The sequence below is a fragment of the Coturnix japonica genome, chromosome 7 (genome assembly GCF_054131305.1).
Source record: "Coturnix japonica strain WE chromosome 7, WE-NBRP24, whole genome shotgun sequence".
Taxonomy (NCBI): domain Eukaryota; kingdom Metazoa; phylum Chordata; class Aves; order Galliformes; family Phasianidae; genus Coturnix; species Coturnix japonica.
In genome coordinates this window covers 2,861,604-2,880,789 of record NC_140669.1, presented here as the reverse complement: position 1 = coordinate 2,880,789, position 19,186 = coordinate 2,861,604, and the positions used below count along the sequence as shown (strand labels likewise).

At 46.7% G+C, this 19,186-nt stretch overlaps 1 protein-coding gene across 2 annotated transcripts; it reads left to right on the top strand.

Annotated features, from left to right (window-relative positions):
- Positions 1-93: 93 nt before the first annotated feature.
- On the top strand, positions 94-15,918 carry ARL5A (ARF like GTPase 5A). 2 transcript variants are annotated; one of them, XM_015869088.3, is made up of 6 exons: positions 94-456; positions 1,790-1,850; positions 4,671-4,818; positions 5,930-6,013; positions 8,404-8,555; positions 9,050-15,918. In XM_015869088.3, the coding sequence occupies exons 1-6, from the start codon at positions 411-413 to the stop codon at positions 9,096-9,098; spliced, it is 540 nt and encodes a 179-aa protein (XP_015724574.1). In that variant the 5' UTR covers positions 94-410; the 3' UTR covers positions 9,099-15,918. The 2 variants fall into 2 exon arrangements, with proteins under 2 accessions (XP_015724574.1, XP_085408277.1); XM_085552151.1 differs by lacking the exon at positions 5,930-6,013 and having other exon boundaries at positions 144-456; positions 9,050-10,621.
- The last annotated feature ends 3,268 nt before the right edge of the window (positions 15,919-19,186 follow it).

Genomic DNA, 19,186 nt, shown 5'->3' with positions numbered 1-19,186 from the left:
GGCGCTGAAGGACACTGAGGTGCAGTGAGGCCGTAACAAGGCCGCACTTTCCAACGGCCGCCGAGAGGCGTGTCCTCCGTCAGCCGGCACGGCCACCCGTCCTCCCCGCCCCTCGTGCCGTACGGTGGCCGCTTGGAGCGCGGTGCGGATCGGAGCCGGCCGGCGGGCTGCGGGAAGGCGCTGCGGGAAGGCGCTGCGAGGAGCGGGGCGGAGGAGCGCGGCTCGGCGGCGATGTCCGCGCTCGGGGGGCGCTGTTCCCGCAGTGCGCAGCGCGAGCAGGCCCGGCGCGGGGGGCTCGTCCCGCAGGCCGGGTGCCGGGCCGGGCCCTGAGGCGGCCGCGGCCCCGGGGCAGCCCCTGGCGGCGGGTGCGGAAGGAACGCGGCGGCGGCGGCGGCCGGAGCGGGCCGAGGATGGGGATCCTCTTCACCAGGATCTGGAGGCTGTTCAACCACCAGGGTGAGTGGTGCGCGCGGGGCCGGGCCCGTTGCGGAGGGCGGTCGGGGCAGGGCCGGGCCGGGCCCGATGAGTGCTCGGAGCGGGGCGGCTTGACGGGGCGACGGGACGAGCCTGCGGCGCCTTTGGACTCGGCGCTGCGCAGCGTGCCGGCCATGCACGGCCGCGTTGTGCGGCTGTGCCAAGCGGACCGGCTGTGTGATGGGGGTGAATGGGGCGGCTCTGCAGAACCACAGCGCAGCGGTAAAATCGGAACCGAGGAGCCTCGCTTGCCCGAATGTCTCCACAGCAATCCCGGCTCTGGGGTGCGGAGCCTGGCTGGGCTGCTGGGACGTCTGAGTGTGCTGGACAACGTGTGAATGTGCTGGATAACACCACCTGCAGAACTCAGGTTCTTTCTGTGTTGCATGGGAAGGAAGGTCCTAAGCTGTTCCGCAGTTCTGGCACTGAGCTCCGAGGTGCATGCGCTGAGGTGCATGCACACAACTCTTTTTGTTGTACCTGTTGGTTTGTCTGGAACTAAATGGGGTGAATGAGGACTGCCAGATGTACACAGTAAATCTCCTTTCCGGGTTCCAAAGCTGCTAAAAGGGAAAGAGGACATGGGGAGCAGGTGGTGGTGGCTGTATGGTTGGACTTGTGATCCAGTGGTGACGCACTGTTCACAGGTTGCCCAAGGAGGCTGTGGATGCCCCATCCCTGCAGGCATTCAAGGCCAGGCTGGATGTGGCTCTGGGCAGCCTGGGCTGCTGGTTGGTGACCCTGCACACAGCAGGGGGTTGAAATTATCATTGAGGTCCTTTCCAACCCAGGCCATTGTAGGATTCTATGATTTTAGGGGTCTTTTCCAACCTTAGTGATTCTGTATCTCGAGGAGCAGCACTCTGTGTCGCAGGGTGTTCCTGCAGGCAGCATTGCTGCTTTCTGAACTGCTGCTCAGAAAGAGATGAAGATGTATGAAGATCACTGGCTGTGACGTATGGCCTCGGAAAGGCATGCTTGGTTGGTATCAGCATTCTGGAGAGATGCTGTAATTGTGTCAATAGAGAATGCAGCCTATTATGATCTGCAGGAGCACAGAAACTTTAGAAAGGATGAACCAGCAGCTTAGCAAAGGAAAAAATCCAAATGTGATACCTTAGAAGTTGTCCATTCAGGTGTGCAGACAGGGAATGTGACAGCAGCACAGGCAGACTGTTAGGTATGGTCCTAAATGCAGCACCAGAGCTACGTGCTGGCTGAGGAAATCCGCCTGCATTGTGAACCTTGCCTTGTAACGCAGTCATTGTGATAGCAGAGCTAACAATGTGACTTACTGGTTGTGTTTTTATTTCAGAGCACAAAGTAATCATTGTTGGTCTGGATAATGCAGGAAAAACTACCATTCTTTATCAATTGTAAGTATGAACTGCCAGCCATAATTTATTTCAAGGTGTGTGTTGTGTGCATTGCTTCGGCTTATTTTCACTGCTTTCCTTGTTTCTTTTTACTTGGAGATCACTGCTGGAAATTATGGGATAGGTGGCGCTGGGTCGGAGCCCGTGTTTGGAGTTTGGAAATGCCTGTGTTCCGCCTGATGTGTGAATAAGGGTTTGTTGAGAACTTGTATTTATCAAATTACGTTGCTATTACAGTTGATCACAGCTGCCCTTGGTGTCATAGCGCAGGCTGTCTGCCAGCTCCGTAAAATAGGGTTACGCTGAGGGTTAGCCACAGCACGATGCTGCTGTGCCGGTCCATGCTGCAGCGTGTAACTGACATTGTTTGTGTGTTGCAAAGCACCAAAGCCTGACCTTTCCCTGCCTGAAGTTGTGTCCTGCCCACCTTGGTGGCGCAGGGAGGGCTGAGCACAGGGCCCCGCAGCTGGGTCTGAGCCACCAGCAAGCTTTGCAGCATCGATTGCTGTTGAGCTGTTTCTGGCTTGTATCTGTCATACCTTGCTGCTGATTTCCATGGGCTCCGTATTGATGGTTTTCTACAGTGCTTCGATAAAGGGCTGCAGATCTGTGCCCAGGCATGGAACTTGCAGGTGGGACAGGCAGCTCAAGGCCTCTTTATAGCAGGAACAGATTGGCCTTCTCTCACAGCAGGCAGCCCGGTGCTAGGAAGCACTCCTGCTCCAAACCTAACCTGAAAATGTGTCAGGGTTGAATATTACTTTTGACAAACCGTGACTGGCTTCTGCCTTTCTGAAATGTGAAAGTTGTGCAGTGTTTCCAGCCATGTGCAAAGCTGCACGGGAGGAAGCAGAAAGATAAAGGTCAATGTTGTTACCAAACTGAGGGTGAGAAAATGCTTTTGATATTAAAAAAAAGTCACAGAATGAAGCAGAATCTTTTGAAGAACAGTACCCATTGCTGCTGAGGGCCATCCTTGCTGTGTTACAAAGCTGTCTGTGTCTTTTCACTTCCCCCACTAATGTCTCATGATTCTTTTCATCTTCTTCTTTCTGCCATCTCAGTGTTTTCTTTTCCCTTTTGTACAGTGGATGGCTGCGTGCCTCCTTTTCCTCTGTACCCTTTTTGGCACTGCAGAACTTCCCCTTCTCTCCTATTGAAGGCTGCTCTGGATGGGTCTGATCTGCTCCTCCTGCGTGACTCTTGCTTCAGCAATCTTTGCCCGGTGTATTTTTCCTTGTACAGTTTCTCCATAGCAGATAAGTGTTCTGAGCAAGAATGAGTGTTTGACTTCTGGAACAAACAGGTAGAGATAACCGCAGCAGTGTCTCAGTGCACTGCCAGGTGCTTGGTGTTGTGGAGGGTCACAGCACTTTGGAGCAGTGATTCTTCCAGCAGATCGTGGCAGTCCTACAGACACCTCCTTTCTTTCCATTCTCATACTCTGCTCTCCTTGTTGAGTAGGATTTGGCATTCTGTTGTCTAGAAATGCCATGAAGCTCTGTCACGGGTTACCTAGATTTACCATGACAGGCTCCATGCTAACCTTGTTTCAGTGGGGAGGAGGAAAGAAAATCCACCTATCATGTTGCACACAGAGAGCTGCTGACAGCTTGAGTGTGAAAGGCTGCAGGTTCAGCCAGGGAAATGGGAGCTGTGAAATGCCTTTCCCAAGCATTAAAAGGACTCTGCTGAAACTTGGTTGTGAAATATTAGATGAGCCGGAGGCATCTCGTTACCATTGTTTTCCTTAACTTCATTTTCCTGTTCTTTCTCCTTCTGATCTTCCTCTTTCCCCTATCTTAGCTTCCCCCAAATTTATGTGATGAGAAAATACCTCGTCTTGGTGCTGAGACACTGAGAAGCTGCCATTCCTTCTCACAATATTAGGCTACCCCTTCATCCCTCACTTATCCTGGTCAGTAAATAGCTCAGCACTGGTCTCAAATTGATGTCTCTATAACTGAAAGCTGCTGAAGTGTTTAAAAAGTATGTGTATGTATATATATATATATTTATATATGAAACAATGAAATAGTATGTCATGAAACATAGTATGCCATGATGATCAGAAGGAAAAAATCATTGAATTCTTTGAAAATGATTAACCTTTTCCTTTACAGCTGCTTTTGTGGCTATTTTTAATGTCCCTTTCAGTAGAGTTGAAATAATTTGAAGTGTGTCCTGAATACACACTTGGTTGTTACTCTTTATGTGCAACCTTAATGTCGGAGCTGCACTAAGTATCTCTTAAAACAATGTATTTCTCAACTTTAATTAATCAGCATTCATCTCCATGCTTGAGAATCCATTTGCTGGACAGAAGGAAGCCTGGACATAAAGTAACTGCGGTGTGAGGGATGTGTGTGTGCTGTCTGATCCTGTGTGTGATGGAGCTGGATGAGCAGTTGTTTTTCTGCAACCTTGGAATTCTTGTGGCTGAACCATAGTCTTGAAGAAAAGCAACTGCTCACTTCCGTGCTGCCTTGTGCCAAAAGCAGCCTGGAAAAACAAGAGCTGGCTGCTTGAAACGCTTTCTGAAGCAAATGCTTCCCTCAGCTTTATGGTTTAATTAGTTATAAAATAATTTTGTTGACAAACGCTCCCTCAGCTTTGTAATTTAACTGTTAAATAGGTCACTGAATCCTCCTCTATTGTCATTTTTATTCTCCTCCGACTTTGTCCCTATTTTTGCATTAGGAGTTTTGGCTAGACTTCCCCCATTAAGCTTTCTACCTTGGAGTAACCATCAGCTTTAGTGCCACAGAAGCAGGTTTAGTGCTGGCTGTGTCTGACGGAGCTGACCTCTTCTCCCTGCAGCTCAATGAACGAAGTGGTGCATACCTCACCTACGATAGGCAGCAACGTGGAAGAGATCGTGGTTAACAACACGCGCTTTCTGATGTGGGATATTGGAGGGCAGGAGTCCCTGCGCTCCTCGTGGAACACCTACTACACCAACACTGAGGTAAGAGCTGTGGCCCGGCCCTAAGCCTTGTGCTAATGAATGGCAGCTGAGGAAGGAGAAAGCCTACCTGAGACCTGTGCCAGGTGTGCTCTCAGGGAGCTGCACTGGCTGCATGTTGAGTGTTCTGTAGCTCCTCCAGGGTGCTTGTGTTCTGACTGTGAAGTGGTGTCAGCAGGCTGTTGTACACCTCCCTTCTGTACTTTTGTAGCATACTTAAAAGTAGCTTCTTTAAGGACCCTGTGTCTGGGGATCCATAGTCCCATGTTTACAGGTTCCTACTGCAGACTGTAACAGTGGGTTGTCTATAGCAGGCGCTTCAAAACCTGTGTATCCCCAAAATGAGCAAGGCTGGAAGTCCCAGGTGGTTTCCTCCAAAACCAGGAGTTCTGTCTTGCAGGCTCCTGTGATCGGTTCACCCAAGCACCCCGAGAGTTGTGAGAACACCTCAGTGACAAAGCTGCAGCACATATGCTGGAGTTGATTAAAATCATGCTTCAAGTCAAGATTTCCTACGTGATAACAGCTGTGGTTTTGTTGGTGTTGTTTTCTTTAAAAGGTTAACTTTTTAAGTCTTTGTCTCCCTGTGCTTCACTAGAAGGCACTGTGACACATATATGCATGTATAGCCTTGAAGTGTGACATTTGTAATGTTTTTTTAATTTTTTTTAAATCCCTTAAACTCCTGCTTTCATGTCAGAGCTTGAAACAAAGGGAGGAAGCTGTCATACTTCACCTTCTTACAGAAGCAACAAGCCATCTGAGCAATCTGTGTGCTACCCCAGTTATGTGAAGCAAGGCGTACAGCCAGATCTGGGATGCTGACAAGCACTCACTCTCAGAATAAATGTTTCACTTGATAATGGAGGTCAGAAAAGATGTGTCAGAGCTGCTTTGTATCAAAGCACTGGCTGAACTGCAGGCAGTTCAGTGCAAAGCATGGCAGTGCTGTGGGTAACCAGCCAGGCTCTGTATCTGGGATGACACCTGATAATCCTGCTGGCTATCTGAATAATCTGATGGGAGCAATGATCTGTTCTGTGTAAGCATGCGTGGCCGGAAGGAAATAGTGTGTTCTTTGAAATGCTGACTAATAACTTTTGGCTTTTTCAAGTTTGTAATAGTTGTTGTGGACAGCACAGACAGAGAGAGAATTTCAGTGACTAAAGAAGAACTGTATAAGATGTTAGCACATGAGGTGAGTAGAGCCTGTTATCTTCTTTGATGTAATATGTGACTGTGATGTGGATCGGGAAACTGGTCTGTGAGTGCTTTGTTTAAGAACACCATTTAAGCCTGATGGTGGGAGACAGACCAGAAAGGACACGTGGCTCAGTTGAAACCCAGGGGAGATGTTAACAGCTGTGTTTGTGGCTGTGGGCAGTGCTGTCAGACCTGTCTGGTTCCTGCTGGAGCCTCTGTCTTTTGGGAAACTCCCGGTGCATTTGTGGGAGATCAGTGATTTCATGTGAATTTATAAAATAACTTTTCAGCTTCTGAGTGCTTCATTAAAGTCCAGTCTGGTTGTTGGCAACCCTGCCCATGGCAATAAGGTTGAAACTGCATGATCGGTGAGGCCCTTTTCAACCCAGGCCATTCTGTGATTCTATGATGCTATTAAAATGTGTGAAAAAGCTGTAGTAGTTTTCATCCTACATCAGCTTGAACTTCCAGAATGAGTATGATTTGCTAACTTGTAAAGACTTTCTTTCCAGCTGAGCGCTGTGTTAGGTCTAAAGTGGGACTATCTGTTTCTGACTCATGAGTGCTCTTGTGCTGTATAAGCCAAGGAGCAGTGCAGTGTAATGGAAGTTATCTACCCGTGAAGTGCTGCAGGACCAGAGGCTGGAGTTTACTGAGTATGTGCTTACATAAGCTTAACTTCTGCTGTGATATGTAAGAGGAGCAGCAAATTTAATGCAAATGGGGTCAGTTTGTACGAGCAGACACTGAGGACACTGAGCTTCCAAACCTAAAAGTGTCAGAATACAAAGACGTGCATAGAATTAATGGCGTTATATCCCAAAATATTCTATCTATATTTAAACTACAACCACTGCTCAGCAGGTGACTGCAGAAAGGCCCAAGACTGCATCTATATATCTCTCTATATCTCTGTATACAAATAGATATATTGCCTTTGAATGATCATGGCAGTCTAAAGCGTTGGAGAAACAACCAAGACCTTTCTTCAGTGTCTTGATGGTTTTTTTTCCTTTTGCATTTCAATTCAGACAGGGTTTAACATGTCACTGAATTAATTTCTTAGTGAGGCTGGTGTAGTTAGCTGAGAGCTGGAGGGCAGGTGATGATGTCTCTGAGGAGCAGCTGTCCTCCCAAAATGCTGCTGTTGTCGTTCCATCAGCTGGGGATTTTAGGCAGCTCTTTTGCAGAACTTGGAGCTGTAAAGCTCAGCCAGCGCCCAGCTGATGTGCAGCTTCCAGATAACCTGAACTGCAGCTGCTTCTTCCTCTGCTCAGAGGCAGTTCAGTGGTCCTTACATTTACCTTCTTGAAGCAGACCGTACTTTGTCTGGAACTGCATTTTGTGATGCTCAAAAAGGGGAAATTCTACCAAAGTAACCCTGACTCATGATGAGTGTCTTCCAGGAAAGCTGGGATGGTGGGGAAGAAGGCGGGCGGGTCTGTCTCATCCGTGGCGTTGTGTGAACTTGTATAGGCTTGGCTGCTGCAAGGTCCTGCCGCTGTGGGTTTCGTTTCTCTCCTTCGGGGCCATCCTTGTGCTGTCAGTGCAGGTCTGTGGCTGTCTGTGGGGTTTTGGTTTCACCCGCTCAGGTCAGTGCGTGGTGAGCACTCAGCCAGCTGGGCAAAACCTGTTGTGAAAGTAGAGGGCAGGAGCAGCCCCAGACCTGCACCTTCAGCCTGCCTGCTTGTGGCAGAGCATTGCATGCAGCACAGGGAACGTTGCCATCGGTTCTGCTGTCATCATTAGTATTTCTCAGCTGTACTATTTAGTCTGTTGCAGTAGCTAAACAAAATCTGCATCTTCTGTTTCATAATCTGCAAATGAGGGTGCAGAAGCTGTTAATGAACTGTGTTTGAAGCGAAGGAAGTCTGGAACTCCAGGCAATGCAAATGCCCTTGCTGCATGCTGGGGGGCTGCTTCTACATCTGATAATTGGTTACTAGAATCAATCTCACGGAGTATGCGTATGTGAAAATGTGGGATGTGTCAAAGCATGGGATGTATAAAAGCCAGGCACAGGCAGGGAGAGCAGCTGCTTCAGGTATGCAGGCAGGAGTGCTCTGTGAGAGAAGGCTAAAGCAGAAGACCTTGACTCTGAAACAGGTGGGTGATGTAACTGTGCATGCTGTGCTCAGGGCAGAGATGCAGGGTGCCCAGATCCTCATGGAGGGCAACAGAATGGTGTTGGTAGTTTTAGGCAGAAACTGGACATCTGATCAACAAGATCAGAATATTTTCTTTTCAGAAGTTAAGTGCTGACGAGCCTGCAGCATTTATAAGCTAGTTTTTTTGCTTGGGCTTACAACTCACTAGCTTGCTGCCACATCTTTTGCCTCTCCAAAGGCAGATCTGTAATAGTCTTTTTTTCTTCTTTCCCCCAAGGACTTGAAGAAAGCAGGTTTGCTGATCTTTGCTAACAAGCAGGATGTTAAAGAGTGTATGACAGTGGCCGAAATCTCTCAGTTTCTGAAGCTGACTTCAATTAAGGATCACCAGTGGCACATTCAAGCGTGCTGTGCTCTGACCGGAGAGGGGTAAGAGTTATCCTCTGTAGGAGGGCAGTCTTGAGTGCTTTTGGTATTTTTACTGCGGTTGTCAGTTCTAACAAGCTGCTTCCCTTCGGTGACAGTGCTGGACTTACTGTGTTCTGAATGCAAAAACTGACATGGGAACAGAGATCTGGTAACCAGCATTTACAGGAAACTTGCAGTCCTGACTCTCAGCAGTGTAGTTTTAAGTGACTGAGGCCTAAATAAGATGGATGTAGGAACAGCCTAACATTTTTCATTGGTCTATTAAGAGCAATCATAATTAGAGATAACTTCAGAGCTGAGGTTTTCTACACATAGATGGCATAGTGAGACCTGAAAAGGGCAAAGTGTTTCTGGAAATGCTGCCTTCAGTCAGAATTAAGAGATCTCGAGAAGAATTTAATTGTTCATATACGTTGGTGCTGTGGAATTAATCATCTTTGAAGCTACCCTGAGGAGTGCACTTATTCCTTACAAATTCTCTCTCTTGTTTACAGACTCTGCCAAGGACTCGAATGGATGATGTCAAGGCTAAAGATCAGATGATTTTTAATGACCCCTTTGCACAGACATTGCTTAAAAGAAAGCTGTACCCGTGGTTACCCTCACAGTGGCAGAATCGCTGGGTTAGGTGTATTTATAATGAACTGATTTCAACTTCATTTTCTACGTAGATACACACACACATGTACATAAATTCAGACCGTTCAGCAAAAAGAAAGATGCAGTTGATGGCTCAAGTTTGCTTTCCTGGTTGTTTTCCTCGGGAGATGCGTGTAAAAGCGGTGATCAGCCTTCCTTCCAAGATTCAGCCACTGAGAACAGTCTGATGCTGAGTGTGGGGAAGATGAAGCAAGAGAAAGAACTTACGCTTTGGGGTTTTATTCTTGCATTGTAGTCCTCTTTAGTCAAAGATGTGGCTTCGTTATTTCAGTAAATTAGCAAACAAATCAATGGCATAGATATCAACTTTCCAGTATTTTTAAAGTTACTGATGTTACAAATGCAGAACTATTTTCCTGTATGTGTACTGTACATATTTGTGTATATTTATACCTCAATTTTAGGTTAATTGCAATCCGTTCAGAGCAGTGTGTGAAGCTGAATCAGTATGTTGACAGCAGTACTAATATTTCACATTGCCGACGTGTCGCAGCTTCTTTTCCTTCATGATGTGTGTGGCTGTAATGTCCATCAGACAGTTGGCTCACCACGACTTTATAAAGCGAGTTCTCTCTTAAGAAAGCTGCTTGTTTCTCACGTGATTTTTCAGTTTGATTTTTCTTAGTGGGTTGGGGCATCTGGATTCACCTTCAAATTACAGTATCAGCAAACAGGAAAAAATTGCCAAAGAGTTTTGAAACAAATTTTCTTTTAATCAGCATTGGATGAGATGATTCCAACAAGTGCACGACACGATGCTCTGTGCTACTGCTTTGCTTTTTTGGCAGCGCGTGCTCATTTGTGATTCAAGACTTGTAGAAATACCCTTAGCTCTCATAAAGGGAAGAAGTCTGTTGTTGTTTTTTTTTTTCCCTTCCTTAACCAAAGAGGAGAGACAAAAGTACATTTAAAAGTCCCAGTGGAACCTTACAAAACTAAACGTGTGCTGCGGTGTTTGTCAGAGGAAGAGGCACGCTTCTTTGATAGCATCAGATGTATGTATATCTATATGCAGCGGTTGGAGGTGGGATGGGGAGGGGGAGTGGAGTAGAGGATGTTACTTGAAAAGCTGTGAGTGACCCATTGATCATGTTCCCACAGAAGTTCCAGGGCAGCACTTGCTGTGAATATTAACTCCCATACATGGTCCGCAGGTGAGTTATAAGGAAGTGTCAGACACTGGGATTGTCTTTTCTTCCTGTAGTATTTCATGGGTTGGTTGTTCTGTACGGAGGCTCAGAATTACCGTGTTAAAGGATGAAGGCTCTTCAGGGGGACTGCGGTTGGATGATTTGAAATATTACTGGTGCTGTAAAAGGATACGTAGCCTTAATTGTAGGCTTTTATGTTGGGGTTGTGTGTTGGAAGAGTATAGTCAAATGAAATAAAACTTTGTTTGAAACGCCCTTCCCTTTCTTAGCTCATACAGCTGATAAGGATGGAAAAGACATTTTAAAGAGCAAGCTTGAACTGAACTTTCTAACGTGCTCATCTTTGGTTATGGGGTAACGTAGTCAGTGCACTGCTCTGCCATTTGCCTGCCTCGCTGGGGATCGTGTTGTGAATGCGTGGGAAAAGAAGGGAGGTGATTTCAAAGATCTGTATTTAACAAAGGCAGATAAAGAGTTTAACTTCTTAATGTATTTCTGGTATCTCTGTGATGCTCACTGGCTAGGGAACCTGCTGTCTTTGTTAGGCGTTTTAATGTGTACATGCATAGTTTCTGGTGCATGCACGTAGGTATTGGTACGTAACTGGTGTGTTGCCAAATGTTTGAAGGAATAACAGTTTCATGCTGAGATGATTTCTCGGTTTATCTGACGGTGTCTTTGGGATCCAAGCGCTGTGTGCTCTGGTATATAAAATGGCAGTGTACTTATTCTAGTCCTAAAGAAAAAGCAGACATGCTTATAAACCTGCGTGTCTGGTTTGTGAGTCTTCTGTCTTCCCTTTTATGCCTGCAGAATGTTTTGATTCATAGCTTCTCAGTACTGTGCCCTTGCCTGGATCTGTAAAGGCGGTGTGTTGGTTTTGTGTTGGTTTTCTAAGACAAGTTGTTCTTCCTGTTAATGGAGGAAATACCACTGAGCAGTTTCAGTCTGGCTACTTTTTGGAGGCATTTGCTGCTGACTCCTTAACTTCAATTAGTAGGACAGTGTCAAGATAATGAAAACGTGGTATTTTTATACCAGATGTAGCACATGTTGCAACCAGACATCTTGTATTTACACGGACTCTCCTTCCCCCCTCAGTATCCAGGCCACTGCTGCTTTGTGTGCCCTGCACGGTACTGCATGGTTTGCTTCATCTCTGTCTTGCAAGTGGCAGCTGACCCCAGCAGGGAGCTGGGAGTAACTGCATGCGTGAGGTCTGCTTGTGGAAACGATGTCTGGGTTCCTTTTGAGCTTGTAATCTGAAAAGTAAGTAGTTGGGTGGCAACTGTACAGCCTTAACCCAGCTATGAAAGTGCCCAATAGATCACATAGAGTCATAAGGCTTCTTTTCTATCTCTTTCTGATGCCGTTGCATTGCGAGGAAAGGTTCAGTAGCTAAAATACAGAGCTGGCAGTGCTTACTGAAGCACCACATGTCAGTATCATTCTTCAGCAGTGTTCAGGAAGCAAAGGCAGACGTGCCTTCCTTGTACATACCAGGTTTGCAGTCTGTAAGGAGGACGGGTTTAGTAGCTGGGCAGAGTTATCACCTCTTGGTGAGCAGAGGGGGCTCTTCCAGGTTCTCACACACCCAGCAGTGGTTGTGATCTCACCGAAAGTGCAGCGAAACTAATGACAGCAGAGGGCTGCGACCTGCTGTTACAGTGATAGACTATGGAAGTGCCTGCCTGCCAGGAGGCTCCTTGTGAGAGCAAGTGTGTTTGCTCGCGTTCTGAGATGGCTGTGCATGTATGTACCTCATGATGACGTTCTGCCTGTGTTGGTCTTTTCCTGTGCATGCTGCCTTTCAAGTAATGACATGGATATTTTTCAAGTTAGTCATGAAATAGAAGGAGTCCTTAAGTGTGGTCACGAGGGAGAAGAGCAGCCAAACTCCTGACCTCACAGAAACCCTTTTCATGCACTCCTTGCGAGTTAACTTTTCATCTCTGCTGCATGCAGCTTCTCACAGATATTATTTGGAAGCAATAGGCCTAATGCGAGTCGTGGCCTTGATTTGTATTGCATCTGTTTCCCCTTTCTGCATTGTGCTGGATTGCTTTCCCTTTGTCCTTCATCCCTAGGATATCCTACAGGAAGTGGCAGGTGTCTTTTAAAAGCATGTTATGGAGGTCTGTGCTGTAGAGCAGCACCTCCCCAGCAAACCAGATAGCAGTGCAGCGTGCTGCAGTGTTGGAGAATCAAGGTGTTGCTTCTGGTTTGGGCCATGATGAAGTTGGCACGTTGGCTGTACTCAGTGTTTCTCCTGTGAGCTGAAAATCACACAGGTTTTTAATTGAGGAAAGGTGGGAAATCCAACATTGGGTCTGTTTGTGTCTCTGCTCGGCCTCCCTTTTAAAAATCTTTTTTTTTAACTTCAGGGAGGGCTGCAGTTTTCCTATGCATTCAATAGTGCGTTCGGAGATGTCTGTCCAGGCGTGAGTGCTGGTATCTGATAGGCACCTACTACAGTCTATGCAGCCCAAGTGCCTACAACTCATGCACTGATCAGGTTTTCGTTATGACCCAGATTTTCCATTCACCTTAAAATAGATACGTACCTATGAATGTTTGTGAATGACTGTTCTTGCCCCTCCTGTGTCCCACTTTTGTCTCGTTACATTTTGGTTCTTGAAACCTTCTATCCTCTGTGTTCCCAGCACTCTCCATGTATCACACGGCTGGTTTTCTTTGTGAAAGGATGTGATCCCTTTATCTGCCTATCAGATTTTTCCTCAAGGAACCGAGTTAAATGAATCCCAGCATACTTGGTCTTGTAAACCTCCTTATTTAAGTAGTTCTCTTTAATTGGCTAATAAAACATTAACTTTGCTACCATCAGACTAACTGTGTCTGACAAGTAGTTTCTCAGCTAATTCAAATGAATGTAGCATTAAGCTTTTAAACAGTGCATCATGGATCATTATGGGATAAGAACGATGTGATGGTGTGAAGAATGGCTCTGAGAAAGAACAAGGTCTGTGCACGTGGCCCTGGTGTTGTGTCAGTCAGTGCAGTGCAGTGAGCGTGCTAAATGCAGACAGTTAGATGAGGTTGCCACTGACTTGCTTAGCATCGTTGCTTAGAGTCATAAGCAGAAATGGTGCCCTTGCCTTACCAGGGTTTTCCTGGTGAACTTTTCCTTTGTGTTCTTGAAATTCACATCGGATGGCGGCTGTTATTTATAGGAGGATCATTCCCATATGCAGCCCTGTGTCCTTTTGGGCCACATTTCTTCTGAGCAGACACAAGTTGGCTGTGGGGGTTGTTGGGTTTTTTAAAGCTTGTTTCGGAAATGGGAAGGCTTGTCTGCTTCTGAATTAATACAGAAAGTGCTGCTTTCCCTTGAAGCTGTAATTCATTATTTGCAAATCACCATCAGCTCAGTGTTACTCCCGTCTAAATGTTTCCTGTATCAAGCACCACGGAGGGCAGAGGAGTCTCCTGCTACAAAGAGATGATGTGCTCTGCTAAGAGAAACCGACTCAGATCGGAAAGGCTGATAAATGCAAGAACTTTGTGACAGAGGAGGGGTAGGTGACCCAGCTCAAACTGTGTCCTTTTAGATCTCGATCTGAGCGCTTTCAGCATGCCCTGCCCTGTTGTTACTGTGTGCTTTGCCAAAACCTTTCGTCTCGCAGCCTGGCCCCACCACGCAGGCTGTGAATGATGTGCTTTATTTCTCTTATATTCTCACTGGGTTTTTAATTGGAGTTTTCACTATGAGGTTACATCCACGTGGGTGTGTATGAACCACGTATCCAGGGTTGTATTTACGTTCATCACATGCATTTTGTTCTTCTCTTTCTTCAAATTTGATCTTGAAAGAAATCCATAAAATCTGTGGCGAGCTCTGAAACTGCAATAAAACTTCATTCCAGAGCACATAAAGTCATTACTTCGAATTAAAATGAGGACTTATGGGCTGGCTTGTCTTGGCTTGAGTACTTCTGTGGTTTAAATACAAGCAATCCTATTAGGACTATTTAACTACAGCTTCATAGAGTCATTCAGCACAGCCAGGTTCAGTTGGGATTCTCTTGCACAACGTTCCCCAAAGTTCTATCAGGGTGTTCCTGGTCAGAACTTTACCATTTGTGTTCTACCTTTTGCATGTGTGGTAGGGCAACTTCTCAGAGCAGATGTACCATCTCCCATGCTGTTCTAAGGGCTTGTCGGGGCGTTATGTGAGATGGAGAGCTGGGTGGCAAAGCTGTGGAGGTGAGGTTTGTGCTGGGAGGTCACTTGGCCAGAAGTGTGTCTGCTGGCTTTAAATAGGAAGGAGAATGGGATCAATGGTGGGATGTTCTTTTCCTTTAGAAAGTACTGAGTTGTTGTGGTGTGTTCATGCGTCCCACGCTGGTAATGCAACCCTGGGAGTGCTGGGGTTACAGGTAACTGCTTAGAAAGCAAATGGGATGAAATTGAAGCTGCTTCAAGAAACAAATAAGGCATGTGGCTGCTCCTGAGATGTGCTGGTGAGCAGCGCTGGAGCTGGAATGCTTGTTCTGTTGGTGTTAATTTTGGACCTGTTGCTCTATCCCCACCTGCACTGTGTGAATAGCCCTGTGCTGAGCTCTCAGATAAAAGTAATGCACAGGTAGGGGCTCGCTGAGCTTACAGACACGCCATAACTGCAAGCAGCCTCCATTACAACGGCGGGATGAATGGCAGAGTGCATTCCTGTGCTGTTCTGCCTGCTGTCTGATACGAGTCTACAGATCACTGTTAGTCCAGGAAAATACACACAGAAGGAAACTGGAAGGGTTTGATTCCTGCATGCTGTTAGTGTTCTACCTTCATTCCTGCGCACAAAAAGGGCTTGCCACTGCTGAACTCCTCACTTCAGCTCTGCAGCCAACAGCTGGATGTCCTGCATAGAGCACAGCTGCTGCAGTGAGCATTGCCTTATTCATTAACATCTCCCATGTGGACCTGGAATTGGTCTTTTGAAAATACCATGTTACTTTTGGGCTTATCTGTTTCTTGACTGTGTGAACACTGAAGACTGCTGCGTTCTCTTTGATTGTCTTTAAGTTAAAACATCCTGACTGTCGGACCCTATCACCACTTCTAAAAGTGCAAGTCACGTCATTGCTGCTATTGCACCCTGGACTTTGGTTTCTTCCAAGTATTTAATACAATCTTTCAACGTGATGTTGAATTAGATGCAAACGTACTGGATCAGTGACATCTTGGGAGCCAGTACTTGTTATTAGCCGTGTTCTGTCTTGCTTTGTGCCTCATTGTTCAGAACTGGAAGGCATTTTTTCTCCCTGTGTGTGTGTGTGTGTGTGTGTAGGTGAAGTACTGGGGTCATGCAAAGCGATGCAGATCTTGGAAGAGCAACGTTTGGTCTAATGTCTTTGTACATCAATAAAGTCTTAGTATGATTACAGGTACTGCTGAAGACTTGCTTTCGAGGTCCTTGTACTGCTGAATTCCAAGAGGCACCCCATTGTAACCTGTATGTATAGCTTTAAAACATGACTTGATGGATGCATATTAGAGCTGTATAAACAACTAATAAACATTATTGTTTGTATTAAGATGGACAACTTACCTCTTCATTTTAGATTACCTGTACCATTTCCAGGGCAGGTTTGACAGTTTTTTCTCTCTCTGTGTATATATGCAGCAAGCCCTGCTGCAGTGTGTCCTTCAGTGAGGGCATGGAGGTGGGTGCTGGCTGGCCTGGAACGCTGGGTGAGTGTCATGGATACTTCTATTGAATATGTGGTCTTCTTCTGTGGACTGCACATTCAATAGAAGTATCCATACTTTACATGATGTTATGATGTGGAATACTGATAGCAAAATTACAAAATTACAAAACCATGACAGTGAGCATCCTCCGGGTGAGCCTGTGTGTGTCAGTAAATGGGCCTTTACTTTTGCACAGCATGGGATTTTCTTGTGCCTTTAGAAAGCACTTGGTTGTAAATCCAGTTGCTTTGTAGATTGAGAAGTGTTTATTTTTGAAAGGCTTTAAGCTAAGTTTTAACATTGTACCGGAGCACCAGGCGCCCTTGTTGGTTGCAGGTTGCTGTAAGCAGTGTGCTCCTGTCTGTAAGCACTGGACAAACCCAAATCTCATTTCCTCCGAGGTGCTACAGGTGCTGTTATATTTACAATGCTGTAAGTAGAGAAGCTGGTGAGTGAAGTCTTGGACTTGACGCGTGGATCCTCATAAGAACTTTGGAGATCTTATTTTTCATCCAGACTTTAAAAAGAAGGATGAATGTTGTTAGGAGCACATCTACAGGCAAGGAGAAAGCTGCTTTCCAAAGCACATTGGTTTATTTGACTTTCTCTCCCCACAGAGCTTCTTTTGCACGTCTGCCAGGTGCATGAGGGAGAACTTGAGACTGCTGGAAGGACATGGCAATGAATTGCCCCTTGTGTGCTGCCTGTGCCTGCTGACAGCTAACAGCATGGATGAGGTAGAATTGTTCCTATAGCTTTTCTGCAAGGCCTCAGAAACCCACTTCCCATCCTCCGTCCTCTGCCCAGAGCCCTGCGTGCTGCTCATCGCCTCCATGCCTCAGCATTGAAATGTACCTGTGCTGCCAGTGCTTCTGCAGGAGGCAATGCGGTGCCTTAAAAGCAGCTGTGAGATGTAAAGCTTCCCAGCTGCTGTGAAACAGAATCATTGTCAGTGCAAAGCATTTGAGGAATGGTGATGAAAGAAACACCGGCTGGGATGTGGCAGAGGCTTATGGAGACACAACCACTGCTGCTGTTGTTTTTCTGCTTCTTGGTGATGGGAAGGTTTCAGGTGCAGGTCGTCCTGCCCACACTGTCACCAGATGCCAGCCCTGCTCTGTTCCTCCCACATGGCACAGCTGGACTCCACCAACAGAGGAGCGTGGCCAGAGCTGCTCCAGTTCACAACTGCTTCGGGTTTTTTGCCAGTCACATTTGGATCAAAACCAGGATTATGGGGCGTTTCCACACTCCAGTGTCTGCACCCTGTGCTGTGCTCCAGTCCCAAAGCCCTGTGAGTTGTCTCTGTGGCCACTGCTTGTCTGGCTGCTCCTGGGCTGTTCTTTCCAGCAAGGCCAGGTGGGGGCAGAATCCTCCTTTTTATTGCAAATCCCTTAAAAAAATAAAAAAGCTTCGGTTGTGGAGGAGCTGAGCTACCCCCAAAGTGCACAGATGTGCCACCAGGAGGAATCCCTTTCCTTTCTTGTGTTCCTGAGCACTGAGGATGGGAGACCTAAATCTGTGATAGAACTGCTTCTGTTTGCAATCTGTTGGCGTCTGTTTCTGTGTTGTTCAGACTGTTGGAACGAGGCAAGGGGTAGAAATAGGTGGTGAGGATCAGAAGGCAGGATGTCAATGGAATGGAGGAGCTGTGGCTGCTGGGAATCACCTCCACCTGCCTTTAGGAAAGCAGATCCCACCTTTCACTTACGGAGTCATGTTGGTTTATTAAGGTAATTCCTGTGCCCTGACAGGCTCGCTGCACTACCCAGCACAGAAGATGTGTCAGCCACCCCAACTCAGTGCTGCTGCCTTGGCAGTGCTTTGCTGGCAGCTGCTGCCTGCAGGGTGTCTCTGCCAGAACCCGGGCAGTTTTGCAGCTGCTTCTGTCCATCCACCCTCATAATGCTGCTTTATAAAAAGGCCCATGAAGTCATCGGTGTTTGGCCTCCCATGTAATGGTTTTCGAGAAAATGAGCTGGCTTTACTGACCGCACTAATGAAGCTGTTACCTTATTGCCTGGTGCTACCACAGGGGTGAGCAACACGAGCAGCACAGGGCCTGCTTGTGGCTGCTTAGTGCTGGTAATAACAGTCCAGAGGGTTTCTTATGGTGGCTGTTGCATTAATGACCTTTGTGTTGTGTTAATGACCTTTCATGGAGTGTTCTGCCACTGGGAACTGCTTCTGCAAAATATTACTGGCCACAACTTAGGACTCTTAATATTTGATGGACCGCTGTGGATAGTATTTCAGGATATGAGATACCATCCCAGCAATGCAAGTTAGGAATGCTAAGCATGTTGCAGTCCTTCCCCTTCATCTGACTGTTGGAGGTGTTGGTAACCTCTCATAGAAATGTGCTAAAACAGCAGAGAAAAGAGAGATTTCTAAGAACAGCTCTTGAAGACACCGCTTTAGTAAAGTCCATAACATTGAGATTGACAGGGCTGCTCTCAGTAGTATGCAGACTATCACTTTGAAAGAAGCCCTTATAAAACCACGCACGTTATTAGCCAGTTATCAAGTTGGTATCTTTCAGGTTATGGAGACTCCATGTCCGTGAATTGGACATCGATGGATCTGGAAACGATTGGACATTGTGAATTGGACATGGATTCAGCTCTGTCTCTGCATCTCGAATGGCCTCTGCCAGGAAGCGCCTTTACACGGTGGTTGTTCCTGTCCATCCATTTCTCTGCTGCTGTTGGGACGATGTGGAAAGTTGGCAGTGCTATTCAAAGCCACATGAAACTTGCCTGCCGCCAGGCTTCATTAGGAATAGACTTAATGTGGTGACAATAACTGATCTGAATGTGGACTGGGATATAAATGAACTCGGGCTGCCTTGTGCTTTCTCAAGAAATGGTTTCAGCTTGTTCCATAAGTCCTGCTGCTGCACCTCTTTCCCTCTGCAGCTGCTGCCTGTGTGGCTGCGGCTGTTCATTACCCACCAGCTCGCATAGAAGGCAGCAGCTACAGCTCTCAGAGTAGTTGCTGTGAGCTGGTGGTTTACAGCAACGGTAATAGTAATGACAGTGTTAGTGAAGAGAGCTGTGTTACCTTCCCTGCGTAACCCAGGCAGAGACTTGCCGGAGGGCTGAGTGCTGG

Coding starts and splice junctions, on each gene's coding strand:
- ARL5A (XM_015869088.3), top strand. CDS start 411: ATGGGGATCCTCTTCACCAGGATCTGGAGGCTGTTCAACCACCAGG. Junction 457..1,789: donor GAGGCTGTTCAACCACCAGG/GTGAGTGGTGCG, acceptor TTTTTATTTCAG/AGCACAAAGTAATCATTGTT. Junction 1,851..4,670: donor ACTACCATTCTTTATCAATT/GTAAGTATGAAC, acceptor TTCTCCCTGCAG/CTCAATGAACGAAGTGGTGC.